The sequence below is a fragment of the Cannabis sativa genome, chromosome 6, assembly GCF_029168945.1.
Source record: "Cannabis sativa cultivar Pink pepper isolate KNU-18-1 chromosome 6, ASM2916894v1, whole genome shotgun sequence".
Classification (NCBI taxonomy): domain Eukaryota; kingdom Viridiplantae; phylum Streptophyta; class Magnoliopsida; order Rosales; family Cannabaceae; genus Cannabis; species Cannabis sativa.
The window spans coordinates 23,399,563-23,418,427 of NC_083606.1; the positions used below are offsets into that span (position 1 = coordinate 23,399,563).

General features: G+C 37.0%; 1 protein-coding gene and 1 non-coding gene across 2 annotated transcripts; one reads left to right on the plus strand and one right to left on the minus strand.

Annotated features, from left to right (window-relative positions):
• The first annotated feature begins 204 nt into the window (after positions 1–204).
• LOC133039544 (small nucleolar RNA R71) lies at positions 205–311 on the plus strand. The gene has a single exon (XR_009688684.1). It is a non-coding gene; the product is annotated as a small nucleolar RNA R71 (small nucleolar RNA).
• Positions 312–2,223: 1,912 nt separating this feature from the next.
• On the minus strand, positions 2,224–3,072 carry LOC115695112 (uncharacterized mitochondrial protein AtMg00310-like). Its single transcript, XM_030622202.1, has one exon. It carries the CDS (start codon positions 3,070–3,072, stop codon positions 2,224–2,226), a length of 849 nt encoding a protein of 282 aa, XP_030478062.1.
• Between the last annotated feature and the right edge of the window lie 15,793 nt (positions 3,073–18,865).

An 18,865-nucleotide genomic window follows, 5' to 3' on the forward strand; every position in this document is an offset into this window, starting at 1 on the left:
ACACACCAGCTACCTTCTTAGATTGACTCCTTTCAGTTGGCCACTGCTGGTTGTTTAGAGCCATCTCCTCCAATAGATCATACGCCTCATTAGCACTCTTTCTCACTCTTTCTCATAAAAGCTCCGCCCGCTGCTGCATCTATTAGAGTTCTAGTATTACCAACCAACCCGTTGTAGAAGTTGTGAACCAGCATCCACTTCTCTATACCGTGATGAGGACACCTCCTGATCAGATCTTTAAACCTCTCCCAAGCCTCATGGAGAGATTCATTATCTTGTTGGCAGAAGTTATTGATTTCTCCTCTCAGCTTTGCAGACTTCGCTGGAGGAAAGAACTTTGACAAGAATTTTGTTGCCAAATCATTCCAGGTGGCAATAGAGTTGGGTGGCAAAGAGTTCAACCAACTCTTGGCTCGTTCTCTGAGTGAGAATGGAAACAATCTCAGTCGAATGGCATCATCGCTAACTCCATTAACTTTAAAAGTTTCACAAAGTTCCATGAAGTTAGAGAGATGCAGATTAGGATCTTCAGAAGGGAGGCCACCAAACTGAACTGAAGACTGCACCATTTGAAGGATGGCAGGTTTAATCTCGAAGTTGTTTGCATCCACTGCCGGTGGCCTAATACATGACTGCACTGTCGTCAGAGTAGGGAGAATGTAATCTCTCAAGCTACGGCCATTAGCTTGATCTTCCACAGCGCCTCCATTATTACCGTTATTACCCCCATTGTTTCCAACATTATTGTTCATATTGGCAGCCATGATTTCTGATGTTTCAGCAGTTGCTGAAACTCTTTCTTGCCTTTTGTTCTTTCGATTCCTCCTGCAAGTTTTCTCGATTTCAGGATCAACTGGTAATATGACTGCTTGTCCTTGACGGCGCATACACTTAGGATTCCTGAAATAGATCAAGAAAATTTTGCAAGAAAAAGGTTAGAAAATCAGCAAGAGAAAATATACCAAAGTAGAAGTAAGTATAATTTTATGTAATATCAATCTTTATACAATTCCCTGGCAACGGCGCCAAAAACTTGTTGCTAAATTTATAATCACTACGCAAGTATACGCAATCAAGTAGTAAACTCACACAGGTGAGGTCGAACCACAGGGAATTGGACTAATTACTACTAAATTATACTATTGATTCTATCTGGTAAAAGAATACTTTTTATGAATTAAATAAAACAATTCAGAAAATTAAAACTAACAAAAGGAAGATTAATCAAGATAAGAAAATAGGGAGACGAATCATGTTGTTAAGTTACCAATGTTAATGTTTAAATGCTATCCTTCTCTTGAAGTGAATGACAGATTATGAATTAACCTAGCTCTTTTCAGATCTTCTAGGTTCTAAATCTCATGCTCTCCAATTAATCTCTTAATTAAACTAACATGAAATCAACATTAAGCAATAATCTAAATGTCACAAAGGCTATGTAAATACTTTCGTTTCACATCAAAACCTAGACTATCCAATTTTAGCATTCTCAATTCTCACTTTTCAGATTTTGAATTAAGATCATAAAACATGTAAAAGGTGATCAATCTTGCACATGGAAATTAAACACAAATATGAATAGTATTCACAATCAAGATGGAGGAATGGCAATTAATCATTAACTAGGAAAAACTTAGACAACATTCATCATTCTCCCTAAATAGGAGTTTAGTTCAAAACATCAATAATCAAATCCATAATTAACATTGAAATAGAAAAGAACATAGAAAAATTAAAGAGAAGAGAAAGAACTAGTTGAAGCAATTGATCCGGGTCGCCACAAGCCGCTCTTCTAGCCTCCTCCTTTGTTTCTAGGGTTCCAATTCTGAATAATCCCTAATTTTCACGAACCCTTGCTATTTAAACCAATTCTCATCTTTAAAATTCGTGAAATTACGAAATTGCCCAAAAATCCCGTCAAAAGGGTCCCCGTCGCGACTGGCAAAGCCCCCGTCGCGACGGGAGTTCAGCTTCGAATTTTTGAAACTTTCTGTCAGTTCCCGTCGCGACTGGCAAATTCCCCGTCGCGACGGGAATAGGCAGCAACACCGATTTTGGTTTTTCTTCTCGATTCTTTCACCGTTTTTCCTCAATTCTTGTACATACTTTCTTTAAATACCCGAGGACCTGAAACAAAAAAATCAAGCGTAATATAGCCCTAAAACTAGAAACAAAGAGTGAAAACTAACCGAAATATGACCCGAATCTTAGACTAATTTTAGCCTAACAACTACGAACAGAATATAGACCATTTTTCTCCACAAACCAGTACCAATAATCACCCGCAACTGACTGTTTTATTTGAATTCCAAGGATAGTTGCAGCATCATCAGGAGTAAAGAGGTCGTTAACTACTTCAGCATCCCAGGAGCGGCTATGAATTTGAAACAAACTGCTAACCATAAAGTTCTCAAGTCTCGGAACAGTGGGAACAGGAGAAGCTCTGTCAAGTAAAGGCAGCCAAGGATCACTGGTTATTTTCACAGTCAAACTAGACCCTATGCCTTTCCTTAGACCAAGCTGAACTGTGTCCTTAGCAGCAAAAATACTACTCCAAATGAAGCTAGGATTAGACCCCAACTCAGCAGACAAATAGTCACCTTGTGGGTAGTATCGAGCCTTGAAGACTTTGCTTACAAGAGAATCATGTCTGAATAAAAGTCTCCACCCTTGCTTTCCAAGCATAGCGAGATTAAAATCTCTCAAACTCCTAAAACCCAATCCGCCATCAGCTTTAGACCTTGTCATTCTGTCCCAGCTCATCCAAACAATGCCACTCCCATTATTATGAGCTCTCTTTGATTTCCACCAGAAACTTGCCATCATCCTCTCAAGTTCATTACATGTACCAATAGGAAAAAGGAAGACATTCATGGCATACGAAGGAAGAGATTGGACTACCGATTTTATAAGGACCTCCTTGCCAGCACGAGATAAAAATTTGCCCTCCCAACTGCTTATTCGCTTCTTCATTTTCTCTTTTAGAAAACCCAACACAGCGTTTTTATTACGCCTAACCGTGCTTGGGAGGCCTAAGTACATACTATCTACCCCAGCTTCTTGAACTTGCATCAGGCCACAGATTCTGTTTTGGATATCCGCCCTTGTGTTTGAACTGAAGAATGCTGACGATTTATTGAGATTAACCTTTTGTCCCGAAGCTCTCTCAAAGATATGAAGGAGTGTAAGAACACGATTGGCTTCCTCCTCCGATGCTTGACAATACACATAACTATCATCCGCAAAGAGTAAATGGGAGATAGGGGTGCACTTCTAGCAACCTTGCAACCCGTGATAAGTTTCTGAGCTTCAAAGTGTTTGATCAAGGAAGAGAGACCCTCGGCGCACACAATGAACAAATACGGGGACAAAGGGCAACCTTGGCGGATACCTCTGGTAGGAATTATTGGACCCATCTTCTGACCACTATTGATAACATGATAGCGAACCGAATTAACACAACCAAGAATGAGGCCAATCCACCGTTCACTAAAGCCCATCACTCGAAGAATGGCTTCCAAGAAACCCCACTCAACACGATCGTAGGCTTTGCTCATATCCAACTTGAGAGCCATGTATCCCTTTCTTCCATTAGTTTTCCTTTTTAGATAGTGCATAACTTCAAAAGCCACCATAACATTGTCAGAAATCAACCTCCCTGAAACGAAAGCACTCTGAGTGTCTGAGATAGCATAGTCCAAGATTCCTTTCATTCGGTTAGCAACAACCGTAGAGGCAATTTTATACAATACATTGCAAAGCGAAATCGGCCTCATATCACTCACTTGGGACGGGTTTTTCTTCTTTGGAATTAAAACGATGTGAGTATCATTAATATCAGTCAGGAAGTCACCATTATTGAAGAAATCCCGAACAAAGTTGACCACATCCGAACCAACTATACTCCAATGCTTTTGATAAAATGCCGGGGTCGTTCCGTCAGGTCCCGGGAATTTGTCAGGATGCATTTGGAATAGAGCATTTCTAACTTCATCATCTGTAATAGGCATCAAAAGCTCTGCATTTTGTTTACTAGAGACAGTAGGCCGAACTCCATTCAGAATATTACCCAAGTCAATGTTCGACGAATGAAACAAATCACTCAAGTAACTAGTAATGTCTGCCTCTAAACCCGACCCCCAATTCACCCACCTGCCACTTTCATCTTTAAGTTGCCCAATACCATTATTCCTCTTCCTAGTGCTTGCAACGGAATGAAAATATTTAGTATTTTTATCGCCAGAGTTTAGCCAAAATTGCTTCGATCTTTGTTTCCAAAAGGCTTCTCGCTGAGCCAAAACCTCAGAAAGATTGGCTTTTGCTTGTTGGTGTTGTTGAATTGAGCTCTGGTCCCTACCCCATTTCGAATTCCTAATCTGCTTCTTACAATTATCAATGCGTTTTCTGAAGTCCCCAGTGATCTCCCTTCCCCACTTCCCCAACACCTCCCCACATCTTTTTATTTTTTCTTGGATATTGTTAGAACCCGATCCCTCCCAACACCCCTGAACTAATTGCTTGCATAATGGCTCTCTAATCCAGGCATTTTCAAAGCGAAAAGAATTAAAAGGAACAGTAGGAGGCACACCTTTGAACACCAAAAGAATGGGGCAGTGGTCAGATGTTGAAACTTCCAGATTATAGAGAGTCGGCTACGAGAATAAAGATAGCCATGTGTTTGTAACTAACGCTTTGTCAAGTCTTTCTTCAACCCAGTTATCACCATTCCTTCCTTTCTCCCAAGTAAAAGGGCAACCAACCAAGGGCAGATCGATTAAATTACAATCGTCCAAAGCTGCAATGAATCCGTCAATGAGTCGATCCGGATACTGCCTACCTCCTCGTTTTTCATCATGAGAGCTTAAGTTGTTCATGTCTCCCATGAGACACCAGGGAAGAGTGCTTGCATCTTTAATAGAACGAAAGAGATTCCATGTGTTAGACCGAAACTCTCTTCTAGGCTCCCCATAAACTCCTGTAAATCTCCATTGAACACAGTGTTGCAATTGGAGAGTAGCATCAATATGATTAAAAGAAAACCCTGAATTACCACATCACAGAATCCTTCCATAATAGGGCAAAACCTCCACTATGCCCACGGGCCTCTACTACAAAACAACTATCAAAGCCCAATTGGACTCTAATAAACTCCATACTTGTCTTATTACACAAAGTCTCACAAAGAAATAACAAATTGGGCTTCTTTTGGAACACAAGGTCTGCTAAGAATTGTTTGGCCCGTGGGTTCCCAAGCTCACGACAATTGCAACTTAAGCAACTCATGGCTCTGGGCGGGTGATAACTCTATGAAAATAGAGTTATTTATATCTTTTTGGGCATTAAATTAGCTTTGTTCTCAAGTATTTTTAGTTTATTTTAGTGACTTTTATTTGGTTTTATTTAGTTTTGCATAAATATTAATTTTAGTATTTTTATATTAATTTTTAATTAATTTTGTAATATTTTATCAATTTTATTTAGTTTCCTATTTTATAAGTGTTAATCTCAATGTTGTGTATTTTTGTAAAAAGATAAATTGTAAAATTTGGACTTATTAAGTGTCAAAATGGTCAAAATAGAGAACAATTTGAATTATGTGGTTGATGTAGTTGATTAATTTACCAAAATCCAATTAAGGCCCACATATCTTTTTTTTCAAAGGTGCATTGTATTTATTAATGGGTTGTTCTGTTTTTAGTGTGATGAGGGTTTAAAAAATAAAAAGAAAAGACAAATAGAAGGTGAGCTAATCTTTGTTCTTTCTTTTGTAATTGGGCCATGATGTTGGGCAAGAAACAAAAAAAAGCCCAAAAGGAAGAAATTTGGGCAGCCCATGACTTTTTTTAGTAAAATGATATATATACATATATGATAAACACAAGGGGCAGAGGTGAATTACATTGAAAGGAGGCGGCTGGTAATTTGGAGCTCCTGCCACCAAAGAAAAAAGAAGAAAATGAAGAAAAAGAAGAAAAAGAAGAAAAAGAAAAAGAGAAAAAAAAGAGAGAGTTTTAATTTAGCATTTTTAATTTTGAGGTTGGCAAAAATCAAGAGGAAGAAAAAGAGCAATTTAGAGAAGAAACTTAGAGTCTTGTGACAAGCTCTAATGTGTTTTTATTTCTATCTTTCTTTTCTTTTAAATTTTGTAATTTTTGCACAATCTATAATGAGTTAATTTTTATTTTGCTAGAATTATTTTGTTGACTTAAATTGTGATTTGATATTTTGTTGCTATGTTTTAGTGAATTGGTTTTGTTCATTCAAGTGTGTTTATTGTGCAATTGCTTACTTTTGCTTAATCACCATTAGTAGGTACTAGCTAATCTTAATTTTGGAAAAAATAAGGTTAGTGGAATTGCTTGAATGATGCATGAATATCAACTTGGAAAAGTGTGATTTGTAAATAGCATAGGAATGTGTTATTTACCTTGTATGACTTGAAGGAATTGTGCTTAAATTGGTATTCTTAAAATTAATTGGGCATAGGAATATGCTAATTAATTAGAGAATTCAAACCATAAATACTTTGGAAAAAGGATTATGACATTTTAAATTCCTAGTTGACATCATTAATTTACAACAATACTCATTTGCACCATTATATCAACTTTGTATTTTTTTTGGTTAATTTAATAGTTCTAGCTTGTTTTAGTCATAGTTTGTGTTTGTTAATTTTTTTTACATATTCTCATCACTTTATTTTATGTTTATTTTTTTTGTTGAAACCAATTTGTGAGTAATTAGTTTTATAAATTAATTTCCAATTTTCAATCCATGTGGAGACGATACTCGATTTATCACTTTCTTACTTGTTACGATTGCGTGCACTTGTGTATACAATTTTCAGAACAAGTTTTTGGCACCGTTACCGGGGATTGATTTTGTGAAATTTTATTTTTGGAACTTAACTACTATCAATTTGGTTTTTTTTAGTTTTTTACTTGTTTCGTTTTATTTTCCTTGTTCTATTTTACACTTTGTTTGTCTTGTTTTGGTTTCTTTTGCAAGGTCTTGAGATGTCTCATCTACAAGTCCTTATGAATTTTGTTCAACATGACTTGGAGCCCTTGTATGAAGCATGGTGGAGATACAAGGCATTTCTAATGAGATTTCCATATTATGGGTTGTCCAAAGAGTGTCAATTAGAAATCTTCCTAAATGGGTTGAATCCAAGCACAAGGGAATGGGTAGAAAGAGGAGATGGTACCACCAATTTCTACCAACTATCAATCGATGAAGCCTATTGTGTAACGCCCTAATGCTAAGGCACGCTACAGTGCTTTTTCAATAATTGTGCAATCTTTGCTAATCAAAGAAATTTCTCGAAAAACGTGTCAAATTAAAACTTTTGCATTAAACATTAAACTTTGTAATTTAATGAAATATTTACAAGTGCCGGGATCCCGATTTTTAAAACTTTACAAACTTTACTTTTTAAGCATACATTCCAAAATATACAGATTTACAGGTCGCACAGCGACTTTCAAAATACAACTCCCAGATGTCCCGAGACCGAACACTCCAGGTCGCGCTGCTTGACATGTACAATCTCACCCGAGCTCAGGATCACTCCTGTTCAGCCTTCACCTTTCCTTTACCTACACATGGAAGCAGAAACTGTGAGTCAACAGACTCAGTAAGAAATGCATATAACATATCATATAATTTCCGACCTGTAAATAGGCGCCCATACACCTATTTACAGAGCTTAACAGATGAGTATGAACGTTCTAACTGGGACACGACCATGTACCATGTACCACATACACTCATTATACCTTCGTATTAGTATAGGTAAGGTATGACCGCACCCTGAGTACTATCTAGTGTTGTACCACAAACACCTTGTACCTTCCCGTACAAGTGCTGGTAACACTATGATGTACTTTCAAACATCACACACCTTACCAATGCACTCCGTACCACAACCGTACGAGTGTTGGTAGTGTATGAATCACAATAAATAAGCATGTATACATATTAACACATACATACATTCAGATAATCACATCATACATTATACACAGTTCTTACCTGTTTTCCGAATTCAAGTGTGCTAGCCGACCTGAACGGAATTTCTGTGCTAGATGGATGCCCTAATCACATTTTGAAACCGGGTAAGTCACATGATTAAAACCTTAATCCCGGAAAACCCAAAACCAAAACCCTAGGTTCTGCAATACTCTAAAGGGGTTATTCTAACTCTGGAAATGGGAAAACACCCAACCGAGGTACTGAAATGGACAAAAATTGAGAAAACGAAGTGTTCGGGAATCCTGCCAAAACCGGCAAACCGGTTTTTGGGGCATGGCAAACCGGTTTGCCGGTTTGCACCAGTATTCCCAAAACACTTCCTTCTTTGCTCAATTTTCCACCAAATGATACCAAATTCTCCAGAGCTCCTAATCAAGGCATACACAATAAAATCCAGCCAGTATTTCACAGAAAAACACAATAAATATCAACTTGCCATTAAAGCTTAAAGCTTGAACTCAAAGCTTAGAATTGCTCAAAACTAACAACCAATCTCTAAACCAGCTACCATGAACTAGAATTAAGCTAAACAAACCCTAAAATTCGAACTAAGCAAACCTTAAACCCTAACAGCCCCTATTACCCAAAATCACCTCAAAAACCAACCTACAACTTCATGAACTTGAAAGAGAAAGGAGCTAGGGTTACCTTAAATATTTTCCCTTGAAACCTTGGATGGAAATACACAAAATTATGAAGAAAATTCTGGGTTTTTCCTTCTGGTTGAGAGAGCCGAACCCCAAGAGAGAGAAAGGAGAAAATGGTTCTTGATTTCTTTAATTTTTTAATCTCTTTTTCAAAATAAAACCCCTTTTCATTTAGTTAAAATTAAAATAAAATAGGTGTCACTACAAAGGGCAGCCACCTACCCCTCACCAAATAAGAAAAGACTAAAAAGCCCTTAAGGTTAAAACTTGGTTAATTCTAAAGCTAGGGGTAAAATGGTCAATTCCATAACCCCGCTCAATCCCCATAAAATATTTTCCCTAAAATATTTCCCACTACGAAATAAGGTTCTAAACTTACCCATGTGATCAATCTAGCCATCCATCGCATTTTCCGTTGTCGCCAAACAAAAATTACAAAAATAACATATTACACATATAAGCTAAATAATACCCCTAGAGTTTAATAAAATCTCCGAAATTGAGAAATTATAACTCTAATATTTATTTCTAAATATTGGGGTCCACATTTAAATATAATTCACAAATAATAACAAAATAATAAAAATTAGTGCTAATTGCCTTTTCTAATCCATATTACTAGAGCGGTCATTACATATTGGATGTTGGAAGACATGGCGGAGTACAATGCCTGGTGTTGTAATTGTCCAAACAATGACCATGTTTGGGAGGACAACTACAACAATTTGGAGCCAAAGTTTGACACTTACACTCAAGGACCAAATGATGGAAAATTGAGGGATTTTAAAGAGTTCAACATAGAAGAAGAGCCTCATCAAATGGCTCAACTAAATTCACTTGAGGCGTTGATGATGGAGTTCATAGCGAAAAATGATGCCTTAATTCAAAGCCAAGCTTCATCCTTGAGGAAATTGGAGAACCAATTTGAGCTTTTGGTGAATGAGTTGCGTGATAAATCCCATGAAACCTTGGGTATTGATATGGAAAATTCAAGGGAGAAAGAAGAAAGTGAAAATGTCATTTTGAGGAGTGGTAATGAGTTGGAGATACTTGGGAAAATTTTTGAGCAATTACAAGAGCTCACTTCAATTCAAAGTAGAGAAAAAAAAAGATAAGGAAGCAAGCATTCCAAGTTGGTCAACATTTATTGCTGCTCATAATGCTGTAGCATTATCATAGCAAAACTGCCCAGTTTTTGAAAAAATTCAGCAAGAGCATTTTTACGTTCCTCAAGTCAAAGAGTTCATGGTAATGAAATATTATGTTTATGAAGATCCTTTTTGGCCACCACCTAGTCCTCCACCATTGGCATGGTACCTTGGCATCCATCATGTGCATTCATCGAATTCAAGTCAAGTTGAGCATTTTGCCTTTTCAATTCCATATCTCGCCAAGCTTGAGGGCATCCACGAGAAAGACCCATTTGTGAGGGCATATGCCACTCTCTATGGGCGAAAGCCGCTCTTTGATGAGTGCTTCTCAAAAAATCAAGCTGACGACTTTAAATCAAGCGCTTCTTGGGAGGCAACCCAAGCTTTCTAAACTTTTGTCTTTATTTTGTTTCAAATTCAATAAACATGCAATGTTAAAAGGCTTTGACAATTACATTGTAGTTTTTTCTCTCTTTCTTTTCTTTTTCTCTCTTGTAGGTGCAAGCGTAAAGTCAAATGGAATTGGACGCACTTACAGAGGTTGACACTAGCGAGTTTGCACATCATTGAAAGGGGAGTTCTTCTTTAACTCTTCTTTATTAATTTTAAACTTGCTCACACATGAGAATTTTGTGCATACAATGTTTTGGGAAACTAAATATTTTTTTTTTCTTTTCTTTTATTTTGCTTGTTTGAAAAAAAAAAATTGAGGCATATGTGCTTTGGTTTGGTGATTTTCCACATTCTAATATATGATTGATAGTGTGCATAGCTTGTTGAAAAATATAAATATTGCTTGAGCTTGTGACTAATTCTTGTGCTAGTTTTATTTTGATTGAGATATGTCCAATTTTGAGCATAAATGCCTTGATCATTTAATTGTGTGTGATTTGGTGAAAGTTTGTGTAAATATGTGATTTTGTAATCTTGCAAGTCTTAGAATTTGTTTGATTCTCTCTTGAGGCGAAATCCTAGACTACACTTAACCAAAGACATGATTTAGGCCATCTTTGGACCGTTTCAGCCTTTTGAGCCAACCATGATATTATTTTATCCCTAGCCACCCTCTTTGAGCATAATTGATCCCTTTATTTTTTTCACCACATGTAAGCCTAGCCAAATACAAATATCTTTACCATATACCCATTGAGCACCTTATTATTCTAAGATATTTGTTGGGTCATGAAAGGGATGAGAGGAGTGTAATTTTGGTTGAGTGGTAATTGGGTGAGTGTTTTCATTGTGTCATTTTATTATTCTCACTATTGGGGATAATGTTGAATTTTAAGTTGGGAGAGAGTTAACATATTTTGTGTATATTGCCATTATTATATTTGCATTGTTAGATAAAAAAAAAAGAGAAAAAAAAAGGAAAAAGAGTGTTTAAAATTAAGTTTGGGGTGTGCCACCCCTTGAAAAAAAAAAAGTGTGTTTAAAATTAAGTTTGGGTTGTGCCACCCCTTGTAAAAAAAAGAGCAGGATTTTTTTTTAGAACCTTGAAGTCCCAGGTGTTATAGCATTGCTTCAGCATTCTGGAGCAGAGACACAGAAAAAAAATGCTATGCTAAGGCATTGCTATAACTCCTGGGAGCACATTATTTTGGAAAATTTTGGGGCAATAAATAATGGCAATATTAATACTCAAATTTTTTGTGGGATATTCTTTGAGGAAGTAAGTGTGAGGTCTCATTTTGGTCTTAGGAAAATTAAGCTGCTTTTAGGTGATTTGAGCCAAAAATGACTTCTCTTAACTACCTTCAGTTAAGCCTTACATTACAAGCTTGAAAAAGTCATTTTGATCTTTGGTTTTGTGTTTTTCTACATTAGTGGAGAGAGAGATGAAAAACAAACCTATGAGAATTTGTCACTTAAGAGATTTTGTGCTTAATTTATATTTACATAAATTGATTTAAATTGCAAGTAATATTTTGATAAAAGGCCTTTCACACACACACTTGGAGTAATCAAAATTGGAATGAAACTTGTGCTTGAATTTTTCACAATCATTGGACAATCCTTTTATTTTTCTTTAAGCTATGTTCACTAATCAATCTTTAAGGGAAATTTGGAGATCACCAACTTTAGTGTCATATTGCCTATTGTTTTACTTTGATTATGATTTCTTTTCTTTTTGCTTGAGGACAAGCAAAGTTTTAAGTTTGGGGTGTGATAACTCTATGAAAATAGAGTTATTTATATCTTTTTGGGCATTAAATTAGTTTTGTTCTCAAGTATTTTTAGTTTATTTTAGTGACTTTTATTTGGTTTTATTTAGCTTTGCATAAATATTAATTTTAGTATTTTTATATTAATTTTTAATTAATTTTGTAATATTTTATCAATTTTATTTAGTTTCCCATTTTATAAGTGTTAATCTCAATGTTGTGTAGTTTTGTAAAAAGATCAATTGTAAAATTTGGACTTATTAAGTGTCAAAATGGTCAAAATAGAGAACAATTTGAATTACGTGGTTGATGTAGTTGGTTAATTTACCAAAATCCAATTAAGGCCCAAATATCTTTTTTTTCAAAAGTGCATTGCATTTATTAATGGGTTGTTATGTTTTTAGTGTGATGAGGGTTTAAAAAATAAAAAGAAAAGACAAATAGAAGGTGAGCTAATCTTTGTTCTTTCTTTTGTAATTGGGCCATGATGTTGGGCAAGAAACAAAAAAAAAAAAAAAAAACCCAAAAGGAAGAAATTTGGGCAGCCCATGACTTTTTTTAGTAAAATGATATATATACATATATAATAAACACAAGGGGCAGAGGTGAATTACATTGAAAGGAGGCGGCTGGTAATTTGGAGCTCCTGCCACCAAAGAAAAAAGAAGAAAATGAAGAAAAAGAAGAAAAAGAAGAAAAAGAAAAAGAGAAAAAAAAAAAAGAGAGAGCTTTATTTAGGGTTTTAATTTAGCATTTTTAATTTTGAGATTGGCAAAAATCAAGAGGAAGAAGAAGAGCAATTTAGAGAAGAAACTTAGAGTCTTGTGACAAGCTCTAAATGGGTTTTTATTTCTATCTTTCTTTTCTTTTAAATTTTGTAATTTTTGCACAATCTATTATGAGTTAATTTTTATTTTGCTAGAATTATTTTGTTGACTTAAATTGTGATTTGATATTTTGTTGCTATGTTTTAGTGAATTGGTTTTGTTCATTCAAGTGTGTTTATTGTGCAATTGCTTACTTTTGCTTGATCACCATTAGTAGGTACTAGCTAATCTTAATTTTGGAAAAAATAAGGTTAGTGGAATTGCTTGAATGATGCATGAATATCAACTTGGAAAAGTGTGATTTGTAAATAGCATAGGAATGTGTTATTTACCTTGTATGACTTGAAGGAATTGTGCTTAAATTGGTATTCTTAAAATTAATTGGGCATAGGAATATGCTAATTAATTAGAGAATTCAAACCATAAATACTTTAGAAAAAGGATTATGACATTTTAAATTCCTAGTTGACATCATTAATTTACAACAATACTCATTTGCACCATTATATCAACTTTACATTTTTTTTGGTTAATTTAATAGTTCTAGCTTGTTTTTATTCATAGTTTGTGTTTGTTAATTTTTTTTACATATTCTCATTACTTTATTTTATTTTTATTTTTTTTGTTGAAAGCAATTTGTGAGTAATTAGTTTTATAAATTAATTTTCAATCACTGTGGAGACGATACGCGATTTATCACTTTATTACTTGTTACGATTGCGTGCACTTGCGTATACAATTTTCACAACAACGGGCGTGGAAACCAGAACCCGCCAAAGATCCATTTTTTGGATTTTCCACAATGTCATGATCCATAACATTTATAGCATTATTAAATTGCTTTTCCAGGGAGCCCACCTGTCCCCCTATGCTATCAGGCCTTCTTCTTTTAGAGTCAATTATGTTGGTAATAGAGGAATCAAAGAAATTTCCTCTATTGGTAACATTTAATGTTGAATCTTCTCCATTGGCTGCCATATTCTCCTTAATATTACCACATCCCTCTTTTTGTGGCTGATTATTAGTGATTGCACAGCCTTAAAATTTGCCAACTACTTCCCCCACTACCTCCAGATTTCTAGGAATTAAAACCGCTGAATGATCTGATTTGCTAGGTTGGCCTTCATGTCGTGATTCATCTCGTATCGCCGCCTCTGACTGGAGCCACTGCGCCCCAAAGGTTGATTGTCTTCGTTGTGTCAATGCTTTTAACTCCAAGCTGTATGGCTTTTCTTGGAGGTGTAGCGGCTTCAAGAACAACCTTGGACAAAAATTTTCCGAATGTCCGATGATACCGCATATGAAACAGAAAGTAGGCAGTCTCTCATACTTAAAGTTCACCCAGTACCATGATGTATCCTCATTGGTAATCTTCATACAACGCTTGATTGGTTTGCCAACATCAATCCGAACCCGGACGCGTAAATAATCCCTCCAAACACCGACAAAGTTATTCGAATCCGATTCGACAAACGTTCCAATATAGTTTCCTAAGGTCATAACAACACTGAGTGTCATATTTCCAGATTGTAAATTATGAAGTTGAACCCACATATCAACATGGTTGATTTCGACAAGCCTAGGATTCTCTCCCTCCTTTAATCTAGTAAAGATAAAAGGTTTTCTATCATAAGTCCACGGACTTCCATCGATGACTCTTTGTATGTCAACTTCATGATAGAATTGAAAAAGGAATAGATTAGGATTGAGTTCCTTGACATACATTCCCATTCCCGGTTGCCATAGAAAAGCCATCATATTCTGAAAAACATTAAAATCCAAAACACGACCTGTTAGGAATTTGCCCACCAAGCACCACCTTGTGTCTATCACTATCTCTTCAGCCCTGCCTACTGGAACCCGTAAGACTTCATTATCTTCTTCCTCCCGAATAACAACATCTCCCATTACCCTTCCTTCACTACTGCTAGACGCCATGACAGCCACTACTCGAACAATCTCACACCACCACACTCAAAACAGAGTGACAACCAAACGTATCAGGGGAGAAGCTAAAAGTTAAAGCTGTTATAACTTTTTTTAAAAAATAAAAATTATAATGAATTATTTGTATTCAAAATATATTTCAAAATTTATTTAATATTACATAAATAAAAGATATTGAAAGTAAATATACTATAATAAAATAGAGAACTTTACGATGTAGCCCAAAAAGGCAACAAATTTACATAAATACATTGAGCTAGTAATTTAAACATTTGTATAACCCAAAAAATTTTGTTACAGAAATACCTCCGTACCAGCCGTAGCATGACTAGAACTTGAAGTTTTGTTTCCTCCTTTCTGTGGTCCTCCAATTAAATTCTCAAACATCTGAAAGTTGTTGATCAACTCATGAAAGTCAAAAGTCAACTTGTTCATGATTTAATTTGAAGTAAAGGTAGAAAAAATGTAGTCAAACTATTTAGATTAAACTCACTTGAGTTTCTTGATCAATAATAGCTCTATGATTCTCAGCTTCTTGGAAATAACTAGCCATTAGGAGTAGGTGATCACGCATGTTCTGGTGAAGTTTCATCCGTACATTTATGAAGTTCTTGGTCACTTCAAAATGAGCTTAATCTGATGCCTTCCTAAACAGTTCTGTTAACTGGTCCATGATCTCCCGCAGCCGTGAGAGTGTTAGCAAACCTTGTTGTAAAGACCGCTTAGTTTAATTTGGAAATTAGCACTTAATCACGTTTAATTATGAAATTATTTATAGCTATTTAAATAATTATTATACTGTTATTATTGAATTCAGAGATGCATTTTTTTATGTCATTTAGTAGTTTTCATAATTTTGCATTTCCGGTGCCCAGTATTTTGGAACTCGGTGTTTGGCTCAGTAAAATCACAACTTAGTATGTTAGTAGTTTGGGATGGTTTATTAGACATTGGGAATGTCGGGAATGGCCGGGAATTTAGAATTTCCCAAAAATACCCCTTTAGTGTTATTTATGTGATTTTAGTGTGAAGGGGCCAAATGGTCATTTTGCCCCATTGTTAGTTTGTCTTTTTGTGACTTATTAATTGGATTTTATGTGTTTAATAATGCTTTATGTTGGATGATATAAGTGGGTTAGGTGGCATTTCTTTCATTTTACAAAACTTAGAAAAAATTACAAAATTTTAAAGAGAAAAGCTCTCTCTTTTCAGCCACTTGAGCAGCAAGGAAAAGAGGTTTTCCTCTTGAATTTCAAGCTGGTTTTGGATAGATTTTAACCTCTTGTTGTTGGTATGTTTTCTCTAGCTCTTTTTTTTTTAGTTTTCTTGAAAATTTGATGAAAAATGAGTAAATGCATGGATGATTTTGAGGATGTTGCTGCTGCTTGTTGCTGTTGTTGTTTCTATGTTTTAAATGTTGATTTAAGTATGTTTAATTAGGTTGAATTGCATGCTAGTTATTCTTGCTCTAGTTGGATAGATTTCTTGTTAAAAAGCTTGAGTTTTCAAAGTGAATTTGTGTGAATTGTTGCTGTAGTTGTTGCATGATTTAGGTTTTAGTTTCTGTAGTTTTTATATGCTTGATTATGAGTTTGAATCATGGTTTTCTATTTCAGAAACCCTAGTTTTCCTCATTTTTATGTTATTTGGGGTATTGCCATGCTTTTAATCGATAGGGTAACTTTTAGTTCCTAGTTTAAGTCCCCGGGAAGTGATTTAGTGTATCACTTATAGTGTTGTGATTTTTATGGTTTAGGAGCCTGTAATCCACCGCGCAGATAGTTCCAGTCAGGTTGACCGGCACACCTGAATTCGGAATCCAGGTAAGATTAGTATAACAGTATGCATATGTAGATTACATGTTTAGCGTGCATGTAGGAAGCCTGTTAGATTACATTAGATATGTATGTTGGCATCGAGCCATCCAACCGTATCACGTTGGTACAGGCTGGAGTATGACCAGCAGCCGGAGTATGACCGGTTTGACCAATTAGGCTGATACTTAGGTTGGTGGTTCTGTACTACTTGACGTATCACGTCGGTACAGGCTGGAGTATGACCAGCAGCCGGAGTATGACCAGTTCGACCGATTAGGTTGATACTGTAACAGGTCGGTACAGGCTGGAGTATGACCAGCAGCCGGAGTATGACCGGTTCGACTGATTAGGCTGTTACTTGTCAATAGTACCGTCCCTATGAACGTTCAGAACTCAGTACCGTGTTGGACGCGGGAGTTAGGGGGACTCAGTATCGTGTTGGACACGGCAGTTAGGGTTATGGTCAGGGGTATGGGCGTCTGATCATGACCGGGATTTATGTATGAATATTATTATGCTTCTCTTACTGAGTCTGTCGACTCACAATGCTATGTTTATGTGTAGGTAAAGGCAAGGCTAAAGTTGATGGCCCATGAACGAACCTATGAAAATTGTATATGTCGGGGCGGTTAGGCCTGGAGCGTATGATCATCGGGACAGCGAGGCTATTTTTGTAACTAGTCGCTAGGCGACAAATATTTTGTATAAACAGTAAACTTTTGTAAATGATTTTGTAATCGGGATCTCGAGTCTTTTGTATAAATATTTTACAAGTTTAATTAAAAAGTAAAAATTTTAATTAATCACGTTTTTCATAAACCTCGTTGATTAGCAACGAGCTGCACAGTATGTTTAAAAATCACGTAATACGCCTATGCTAGTTAGGGTGTTACAATTTGGTATCAGAGCCGCCAGGTTGTCTTCCGAAGATCGTCACGACATGTACAATCATCATCAGCAGTTAGCTCGTTCCACGGTTCAATAAGCCTTTATTGCTTTAGTAGATTATTTATTTATTTTATGAATAAGAAAAGCCTGTTAGTAGCCTGATAGTAGAATAGGCGCATGTTTCGTTTTTAATTTCTAAATTAAGCGGCATTAGTAAGCTCACCTTGAATACGACCTGATATGCCAACTCTTGGTTTCGCAGGCGGTTCTGACTAGATGGACGCCAGGCGGACTACCAGGAGCGAGGGCAATTAAGTAGGGTCGAATCAGGGTCAGGGAGCTCAGTTTCCCCCGCCAGCTAGGGGCCGAGGTAGAGGTCCCCGGGGCAGGGCTCGTGGTCGGGGTGATGAGAACCTGCTACAGGCTGCCCAGGCTCCCCAAGCCGATCAGGGAGCCCAGAATTGGGAGGTTAGGTTTGTGGAAATGCAAGCCAGAATAGAAGAGCAAGACCTCGAGATACAGAGATTAAGGCAGCAAGTTGCTCCTGCAGCGCCTGTGCCAGTGGTTCCAGTGGCACCTGCCCCCGCTGCTCAGGCCGAAATAGTGGTGGCGGCCAACAGATTGGAACCTTTGTATGAACGGTTCCAGAAGCAAGCACCTCCGGTCTTTATGGGAGGTCCAGATGTGATGAAGGTCGAGCAGTGGCTAACGGTGATCACCAAAATCCTGAACTTTATGGGTGTCACCGGTAATGACAGAGTGGTGTGTGCCACTTTCCAGTTCCAGGAAGACGCTCTTGTCTGGTGGGACATGGTGTCTCAGATTCACGACGTCACCACCATGACCTGGGAAAGGTTCCAGGAACTCTTCAACGCCAAGTATTATAATGAGGCGGTTAGAAGCGCCAAGAGGAAATAGTTCGCTCACCTGACCCAGAGTGAGAATATGAGCGTGACCGAGTATAGTACTCAGTTCTACCGGTTGGCGAGGTTAGCCTCGAGAATAGTGCCAACCGACTTCAGCAAGAAAGAGAAATACCTAAACGGGTTAAATGCGAAGATTAAGCATGATTTGATGATCACCACTGACGACAAGACCACCTATGCTGAGATGGTGGAGAAGGCACTGCGAGCTGAGGGCGCAGTTGGGTGTATGTCGGAGTCGGCTAGTACTCCGGCGAGTGGCGGGGCTCCTACCCCTCCTGCATCTGGCTTTAGCAGGGGGAGTAGTGGTTCGGCCATGGACCAGAAGAGAAGAGCATCCACTGCATCCGGAGGCTCGAGTCAGAACAAGAGGTTCCGGAGGAACCAGAATAGAGGTAGTCGTCCTGGTGGTGCAGAGACCCGGTTCTCCTATCCCGAGTGCCCCAGCTGCAAAAGACACCATCAG